General features: G+C 48.7%; 1 protein-coding gene across 1 annotated transcript in view; it reads right to left on the bottom strand.

The window, feature by feature from the left end:
• The window catches only part of MAML1 (mastermind-like 1 (Drosophila)), a 13,760-nt gene extending 5,771 nt beyond the window's left edge, over positions 1-7,989 (bottom strand). Inside the window, exons 1-3 of the mRNA XM_011955961.1 lie at positions 6,580-7,989; positions 3,935-4,174; positions 1,119-1,215 (exon numbers count right to left, since the gene is read on the bottom strand). Coding sequence (XP_011811351.1) covers positions 1,119-1,215; positions 3,935-4,174; positions 6,580-7,632 — 1,390 coding nt within the window. The 5' untranslated portion in view covers positions 7,633-7,989. The remainder of the gene's footprint in view (positions 1-1,118; positions 1,216-3,934; positions 4,175-6,579) is intronic.
• Between the last annotated feature and the right edge of the window lie 1,704 nt (positions 7,990-9,693).

The following is a 9,693-nucleotide window of genomic DNA, read 5'->3' as shown; positions in this document are numbered from 1 at the left end:
GAGGCAGGCGGATCATGAGGTCAGGAGATCGAGACCATCCTGCCCCAAACATGGTGAAACCCTGCCTCTACTAAAAATACAAAAATTAGCCAGGCGTGGTGGCGGGTACCTGTAATCCCAGCTACTTGAGAGGCTGAGGCAGGAGAATTGCTTGAACCTAGGAGGTGGAGGTTGCAGTGAGCCAAGATCGTGCCACTGCACTGCAGCCTGGGTGACAGACCAAGACTCTGTCTCAAAACAACAACAAAATTGGATTGAGGAAACGAGGAGAGCTGAAACAGGCTATTTCATTCCCATCAATAATCCACAAAATGTCAGATGGGTTTGAAGGCAGAAAACACAGGTCAGGCCCATGCTTCTGAGATGCCTGCAGATTTCAACCCCAGGCTGACCCCGGGTAGCACAAACATGAAAGCGCACCCGGTCTCCTCCAGGACACACAGCTGTGGTCAGTCTCTCTGGGACCCTTTGTAGGAAGATCCCAAATAACGAAAACCAGAGGTTTCTAGGACATTGTGAGAGGAGCTAGGAGGGCGGGCAGACCAGAACTTACTGTATCCATTCCCTGAAATCTCTGGGCATTTCTGGAGGGATGGCCTATGAAATTCCCTGGCACATCTCAGAGGCGACAGCTAGACTCAAGTGTGCTTCCTGCCCTTTTCTGGCTGACTGTCCACTAGTGATGCTGCCATCTGTGATACTCAGTGAGCAGACAGGAGGAGAGAAAGAAGCCAAAGGCCACACAAGTGCATTAAGTCCTCATCTGGAAGATAGGAGAGTCAATTTTTCGAACACATAAAAGCAGAAGCAAAGAACTTTCTTAAGAATTACAGAAGCTATTTCCTGTTGATAAGATGTCCTCCAGCTAGAAATGATTTTGCTTCAGAAAACTGTACAGCCAGGGACCTAGCAAAGGTAGTTCTAGTGGTTTGCCTCTGTGCCCTCTTCTCCTGATGCTGTGCAGTAACTAGAAAACCAGGCCCTTTAGGCAAACTATATGATGACAATGCATGCAGTTTGATGAAGTCAAGGCATAGAGCTGGCCAGACAGCAGGGATTCAAAGAGCACCAGGTAGCAGCCTCCCCTGTCCCTGCTCCTCACGCAGGACACCCCCTACCTGTGAACTGTCCAACCTGCTGTGGGAAGCTGCCTTGTGTCGGGTCTTGGTACTGGGGTGGTGGGCGGGTCAGATGGCGCTGAAACTGTTGCTTCTCCTAGAAAATGCCAAGAACCACAAAATAAAACCAACATATAACAAAATCCAAAACACATGGAGTGAGGGAGGTCAGAGAAAAGTAACTTACCCAAGTTTGTTACTCACAAATGGGCTCCTGTGGAAATAGTGCTGATTTCATTTTGGGGTTTTTAAATAGTATGAAACAGATCTAAGAAGCAATGACTTTTTTTTTTTTTTTTTTTGAGACGGAGTCTCGCTCTGTCACCCAGGCTGGAGTGTAGTGGCCGGATCTCAGCTCACTGCAAGCTATGCCTCCTGGGTTTATGCCATTCTCCTGCCTCAGCCTCCCGAGTAGCTGGGACTACAGACGCCCGCCACCTCGCCCAGCTAGTGTTTGTATTTTTTTTTTTAGTAGAGACGGGGTTTCACCGTGTTAGCCAGGATGGTCTCGATCTTCTGACCTTTTGATCCGCCCGTCTCGGCCTCCCAAAGTGCTGGGATTACAGGCTTGAGCCACCGCGCCCGGCCGCAATGACTTTTTTAAAAGGTAGGTATATCTGTTTTTAAAAAATGGACAGCCAATTAGGAAAATGCAAATCACAGCTACAATGAGATCCCACTAGGATGGCCAGAATCAAAGTCAGTTGATAACAAGTGGCTGGTGAGGATGTAGAGAAACCAGCACCCTCATACACTGCTGGTGGGAATGTAAAATGAGACAGCCTGTGGGAAACAGTCTGACAGTTCCTCCAGAGGTTAAACATAAAAATTACCATGTGATCCAGCAAAATTATCATGTGATCTACTTTCTTGGGTAGATACTCCCAGGTATCTACCCAAGAAAAATGAAAACAGATGTCTATATGAAAACTTGTACATGAATATACACAGCAGCAATACTCATTAACAGCCCAAACAAGAAACCCAAATGTTCATCAACAGATGAATGAATAAAATGTAACATATACGGCTGGGTGCGGTGACTCACACCTGTAATCCTAGCAGTTTGGGAGGCCGAGGCAGGCGGATCATGAGGTCAGGAGATCGAGACCATCCTGGCTAACACAGTAAAACCCCATCTCTACTAAAAAAATACAAAAAATTAGCCGGGCATGGTGGTGGGCACCTGTAGTACCAGCGACTTGGGAGGCTGAGGCTGGAAAATGGTGTGAACCCAGGAGGCGGAGCTTGCAGTGAGCCGAGTTCATATCACTGCACTTCAGCCCAGGTGACAGTGAGACTCCGTCTCAAAAACAAACAAAGGGCAAACAAATAAACAAAAAATCCATACAATGGCATATTTAATTATCAAGAGGAATGAATTGCTGTTACATAGTACATGATTGAAAATGACATAACATAAACATAAAATGTCCAGAACAAATTTTTTTTTTTTTTGAGACAGAGTCTCGCTCTGTCACCCAGGCTGGAGTGCAGTGGTGCTATCTCGGCTCACTGCAAGCTCCGCCTCCCGGGTTCACGCCATTCTCCTGCCTCAGCCTCCCGAGCAGCTGGGACTACAGGGGACCGTCACTATGCCTGGCTAATTTTTTTGTATTTTTAGTAGAGACGGGGTTTCACCATGTTAGCCAGGATGGTCTCGATCTCCTGACCTCGTGATCCACCCGCCTCGGCCTCCCAAAGTGCTGGGATTCCAGGCGTGAGCCACCGCGCCCGGCCCAGAGCAGACAGTTACAGAAAGTGGCTCAGGAGCTGGAGGGACCGGGTGGGTGGGAGAATGGCTGCTCATGGGTATGGGATTTGTTTTAGGGTAAGGAAAATGTTTTCTAAAATGGATTGTGGTAATGGCTGCACAGCTCTGTGATATACTAAAAATGACTAAATTGTTCACTTAAGTGGGTGAAGTATATGTTGTGTGAATTACATCGCAATAAAGTTGCTTTTTTTAAAGGCAGAACTGAGGCAATGATTGTCCTCAATGAACTTCACTGTCTGGAGCCAGTTCTTATGTCTTAAAGATGTAATTTAAGGCCGGGCGCGGTGGCTCACGCCTGCAATCCCAGCACTTTCGGAGACCGAGATGGGTGAATCACTTGAGGTTAGGAGTTTAAGACCAGCCTGGCCAACATGGTGAAACCCCATCTCTACTAAAAACACAAAAATTAGCGAGGCAGGGTGGTTCTCACCTGTAGTCCCAGCTACTTGGGAGGCTGCGGCAGGAGAATTGCATCAACCCCAAGGTGGAGGTTGCAGTGAGCTGAGATTGCGCCACCGCAGTCCAGCCTGGATGACAGAGCAAAACTCTGTCTCAAAAAAAAAAAGAACTCGCACTTGTAACCCTTAGTGCCTGCACACTACACTTGGTAACCAAGCGAGTGAACTGTGTGCCCTTCAGGGATAACTTCACTTCCCTCTTCTCGTTCTGGATTATAACAGGCTCTGTAGGGGCAGCAAAGCTGACCCCATAGTGGACTGACAGACACGTGAGCTCAGTGGTTTGGAAGCTGTTGACCAGAAACATGGGAAAATGTCCCTTCCACAAACAGTTTTAGCCCCAGAGTCTGCCTTGAGTACTCTCCAAGGACTAAGTTGCACACAGCAGCTTCTGACATAAGACTACCCCCATCTGAGAAATGCCACATTCCTGGAAAGGGGTTTTTAAAAGGCAAAGCACTCTAACAAGAGGCAAGAAAGTCAGTGCAAATCCACACACACAAGCAGAAGGTGACTGCAGCAGTGACTCAGGGTGCAGGCAAAGGTGGGAAGTGGTGGTTTCCTTCCACCTTTCTTTTTACCTGTTCTGCCAGAAGGTGCTGTTGCCTCTGAAGGAACTGCTGTTGCTGTAAATGCTTTTGCTGTTGCTCCCTTTGTTTCTGCTGGTCCAAAAGCAACTGATGCTGTTTCATTACAGCGGCCTGTTGCTGGCTGCTGAGATAGGGGGAGCTGTTGTGGGAGTTGGCCACGGACACAGCAGGCGGCTGGGTCCCAACACTGGCAGCCTGGGCTGGCACCGGGACACTGGAAGGGTTCTGCTCCTGTCAACACAGATAGAGGACTGTGAAGTCTCTAAGCTCTGATCAGACCAAATAAGCTCCATCCAGTGAGAGTCTCATTCAAGTTTCACTCTCTTGAAGCCAAGTCTCTGCTTCCCTTCTGACCTCCAACAACCATCCCATAGGGCTGGGGCACAGACCAAAAGTTATGACATCTGAGCATACAGGAACCCAGCAACGAATACACATGTGTAAATTTTGCTCCCAGTGACTCACCAGTGACGAAGGTATGGTTTTACATTAAGCATATGTCAGCTTTCATATTTGCATACGATAGTTCCAGTAAGCAATCAAGGCTTATAAATGCTCCCTTATCAGGACATCTGAGTGCAGAGGGGGCCAATAGGGGAAGAATACTTTTTTTTTCTTTGAGACAGAGTTTCACTCTTATTGCCCAAGCTGGAGTACAATGGCGCAATCTCGGCTCACCACAACCTCTGCCTCCCAAATTCAAGCGATTCCCCTGCCTCAGCCTCCTGAGTAGCTGGGATTACAGGCATGCACCACCATGCCCAGCTAATTTGGTGTGTTTAGTAGAGATGGGGTTTCTCCACGTTGGTCAGGCTGGTCTCAAACTTCTGACCTTAGGTGATCTGCCCACCTCGGCCTCTCAAAGTGCTGTGATTACAGGTGTGAGCCACCGCGCCTGGCCTAGGGGAAGAATACTTTGAAGGGGGCTTTGGTCAATGGAGACCACTCTGCCCCATGTGCATAAACCTTAGATTTGGGGCTATCCCTGAATGACCTGAAACTGTCCATCTGTACAAGCATTTTACTGGAAGAGACTGCTTAGCTTTTGTCCAATACCCATCCTCAAAAAATACTGACTATCAATGAGAACTTAACAGATATTCTCTGTCAGTACACAGACCAAAGGTGAGAGTCATGTCAAAGCCTACCTCAATACTATCCCATCATTACTGACATTTAGAAGAAAAGGGGAAAACTTAGCAGAAGATAGGCAAAAAGCAATCATTTTTTTTTTTTGAGACGGAGTCTTGCTCTGTCGCCCAGGCTGGAGTGCAGTGGCCGGATCTCAGCTCACTGCAAGCTCCGCCCCCCGGGTTCATGCCATTCTCCTGCCTCAGCCTCCCGAGTAGCTTGGACTACAGGCGCCCGCCACCTCGCCCGGCTAGTTTTTTTGTATTTTTTAGTAGAGACGGGGTTTCACCGTGTTAGCCAGGATGGTCTCGATCTCCTGACCTCGTGATCCGCCCGTCTCGGCCTCCCAAAGTGCTGGGATTACAGGCTTGAGCCACCGCGCCCGGCCAAGCAATCATTATTTAAACCAGTTCAACTTGTTGCACTCCTTTCTAGTTATTCATTCTAAGATTCTGTGGTATAATTTCTTCACTCTAGTCACCAGAAGCTTAAGAACTACTGAGAGTGCTTTGTAAGGAGCAAAGTGCCGGTACCCAAATGACAAGCACCCTCACTGCGCAGCCGAGTCTTTCTTCAGGCGTTTAATGGCGTGAGACATCTTACTGGCTGAAACAAGTGGAATTATCAGCATTGGGAGATGTTTAAACTGCTTACAGTTTTTGGCTATTAGAAATAACCACACAATGAATATCTTGGATATAACTTTTTCTTTTCTTTTGGATTATTTCTTTAGATCAACTTGTAGGGTATATAGTGTCAATGCATATGAACATTTTACAGTGTGTGAAAAATATGTAATGTCAAATGACTTCCTAAAAGCAGTGAGCTCATTTACACACTCTCATCAATACAGGAGTGTGTCTATTTCCTCATGATATTACCAGCACGGGGCTTTTTAATTCGCAGAATTTCAGCATGTATTACAAATTCACAAAGGTGCTCACTGCAGGCTTATCTGCAGTAGTAGAGAACAGGAGACAACCCAAAGGGCCATTTTCCATTTGATGCTACCAGGCTTTAGAACCACGACGAAGTAACCATAGAGCTGAGCTGTGCTGGGAAGCAGCACGTGCCTAAAACGTTATAAGCTTACCAAAAATTAGGGAATTTTGTACATGCAGATCTGAAAGGTAGTAAAAAAAAAAAAAAAGTCAAGCCTCTAAGAAGCACATTAAATGTAATCTTTATCTGCAAAGCACAGCCACAAATTACTTAATTTAAATCCTATGGCATGAAAGAGACACCGGACTAAATGCAGGTGATTCCTCAAACCTTTGTGTAGTTAAAAATCCAGCTATGCTAGGGAACTTTACCCTATTTTTTATTAACAACCAACCCTGGTTTATTTTATAAATTTCCACTCCCAAGAGAAGCAAAGGATGACAGCAGCTATTCCCTCCTCCCTCTTCCCACAACTACCTCGGACCCAATTAACATCCAAAGTAGCGAGTAACCTCACGGAAGCACCTGCAGCAGAAGAACAGAAAGCGAAGGCTCACACTTACCTGGCCAGGTGCAATGAGTGATCGGAAAGGCATATTTCCTGGCTTTGGCTTCATCAGAAACAGTGAGTTCTGCTCGTGACTCAGATGGGACAGCTGCTGGGGAAGATAAGCCATCAGGGCTGGCTTGCTCTGGCCAGACCCCGGGCTGCCTTGCCCACAGTCCGCTTTGTAATGAGAAAGGGGTTTTGTATTGCCGTAGTCCAGCACAGACCCTGGGTTATTCACAGAGTTCTGATTCAAGTTACTCGGTGGTTGGTGACTCAGCAGGTTCACATGGCTGGGCTGGAGGTAGGGGCCTCCGGGCCGAGGAGAACTCTTATTCACACTAGGCATCATGAGCAGTTTGGAGTTAGTGAACTCTTGCTTGTAGCTGGAAGGGCTGGCAGGCTTCTCCATGGGGTAAGGGACATCTAAGGAACTGTGGGAGGGCCCCGTCTGCTGCCATGTGGACATCTGGCCCGAGGCTGGTGCTGGGGTGGCCTGCTGTGGGTTCTGGAGCATCTGCTCGCGCTTCTGCTTGGCAGCGATCTGCTGGAGCTGGTGGGCAGAGGACAGCTCTGAGGCCCCTCCTGGGCCCTGACTGGGCAATACCACACTTGCAAGGGCTCTTTGTGCGTTCTGGGCCTGGGCTGATGCCGGCATCAGGTTTGGACTGGGATTGTCCGCCCCGGGCTGACCAGAGGTGTGGAATAAGGTTTGGGAGCCCCCTAGGCTGGGGGAATCTGTACTCACAGGGGCAGAGGAAGGCCCCAGAAAGGTCTGCCCTGCAGACCCGGCCCTCACTTGTGGAGAGCCTAACTGTTCTTGCTCAAAGGCTGCTGGAGAGAATTCTGTCTTAATATTAATGTCATGTGCCAAGGGGGTTTGTGTGGCAGAGCCAGAAGACTCTGGGTCCTTCTTCTCCTCAAAGTCCTCATTAAACAGGTCCTTCATGTCTTCATCGGGCACCGACCTGTTCAGCTCCTCGATTAGCTCCTTCCACTCCTGCTCGTTCAGGTTGAGGTCTGGCATGAGGTTGCTTTGCGATATGGAGCCGACAGTCCCAGTGATCATGCAAGGCAGGTCTTCGACAGGCTCCTGCTTCAGTTCTTTATTCAGGCTCAGAGGAAATGACTCACTGGGGTTACTGCCTCCGTTCAAGTGGAGGCTCGAGTCAGCCAGACACTTTTTGTTGAGAGAGTCTAGCCCCAGAGAGTGCTTCCCACTGGGCTGCAGGGCATCTGCTCCAGAAGGCTTGTCAGGCTGACCGAGGGGGGAGGCTGGAGGCAATCCATTAGAAGAGACGGCGACTCCCAGAGGGGCCTCCCGGCGAGTCTTCTTATGCCCAGGAAAGAGGTCCCCGTAGCCATTCTGTTGATCACCATTCTGAGGGGAAGTGGTGCTGTCAAGATTCCTCTTAACTGTATCATGAAGATGCTGAAAAACATTGAAAAGAATGACTTAGATACATATGAATTTGCTCTGCCACGACAGTAACAAGCCAAGGGCTGACATCCCTGCATGCTCGCCAGTGGGTTCTGCTTGCATAGTTTACACTCCCATTTCTGGGGACACACCTCCATTTTCCCTGACGGTCCTGTACCTGGCCAGTCAGAACTGATGTCTAGCTAAAGTGCTTCTGCAGTTCTCTTTCTACAGGAGACAGGCATGAGGCTGCCCACAGCCATCTCATCTGGAGGTATGCCCAAGAATGGAGCCAATGAAAAAAGGCCAGAGATTACACACACACATATATATATATATATATATTTTTTTTTGAGATGGTGCCTTGCTCTGCTGCCAGGCTGGGTGGAGTGTGGTGGTACAATCTTGGCTCACAGAAACCTCCACCTTATGAGTTCAATCAATTCTCATGCCTCAACCTCCAAAGTAGCTGGGATTACAGATGTGCGCCACCATGCCCAGCTAACTTTTGTTATTTTTTGGTAGGGACAGGGTTTCACCATGTTGGCCAGGCTGGTCACGAACTCCTGGCCTCAAGTGATTCACCTGCCTCAGCCTCCCAAAGTGCTGGGATTACAGGCGTGAGCCACTGTGCCCGGTCCCTATTTTTTTTTTTTTGAGATGGAGTTTTGCTCTTGTTGCCCAGGCTAGAGTGCAATGGCCTGATCTTGGCTCACAGCAACCTCCGTCTCCCGGGTTCAAGCCATTCTCCTGCCTCAGCCTCCGGAGTAGCTGGGATTACAGACATGCGCCACCATGTCCGGCTAATTTTGTATTTTTAGTAGAGACAGGGTTTCTCCATGTTGGTCAGGCTGGTCTCGAACTGCATACCTCAGGTGATCCGTCTGCCTCGGCCTCCCAAAGTGCTGGGATTACAGGTGTGAGCCACCGTGCCCGGCCGGCCCCTCACTACTTCTTATTGGGACTACTTGCTTGAACACAATTATGTCTACGCTGACACTGTGACTCTGCTTCCAATTTCCTCCTCGATGGATTCATGCCACTGAAGTTATTAAGATTCTGCCTTGTGCCAGAGACAAGTGCTGTGGGGAACATAAAGACAAACAAGGCAGCTCCTCCTCTCGTGGGCTTTCAGGACACAGGACAGACACAGACATGGCTACAGACTTAGAGCAGCATACAGTAAGTACTCTGGGAGTTCAGGGGCAGCGACTTTAAGATGAGAACATGTCAGAAGGGATGGGAAGGGAAAAGATGGAATCTTTCTACTACTTCCTCAGCTGCCTGTGCTGCAGTCAGGACTCAACTCCACTGCCCAGAGGAGGGGCCTATGCTCAGCCTCTGAACACATGCTGCTCCTTTCCTGTGTTTATTACGTTTTTGTCCTTTATCCCCCACCCCCGGTACCATCCCCCCTTCCCATAAACTCTAAGCATCTATAGCATGTTATTAGAAAATGTTCCAAGTAATAGCCCTCATTATTATCTTTAGACAGGATTCAGAGGAGACAGGGAGCCCCCTGTGCTAGCTTCTCCGGCTGCAAAGAAGGGCCACCTGACTCTCCACACCAACCCCAGGAGCCCAGGTGAAGTGCCCTGGCCTGGGTGTTCTGCCTGGGGCAACTCCATGGGCATCAGTTCTCAACAGCAGACTACCCACTGGACACCAGGGAGGACCATTTTCTCAACCTCTAATCCCCAATTCTAATGT

Source organism: Colobus angolensis, unplaced genomic scaffold, assembly GCF_000951035.1.
Source record: "Colobus angolensis palliatus isolate OR3802 unplaced genomic scaffold, Cang.pa_1.0 Scaffold404, whole genome shotgun sequence".
Taxonomy (NCBI): domain Eukaryota; kingdom Metazoa; phylum Chordata; class Mammalia; order Primates; family Cercopithecidae; genus Colobus; species Colobus angolensis.
This window is presented reverse-complemented; position numbering and strand designations above follow the sequence as displayed.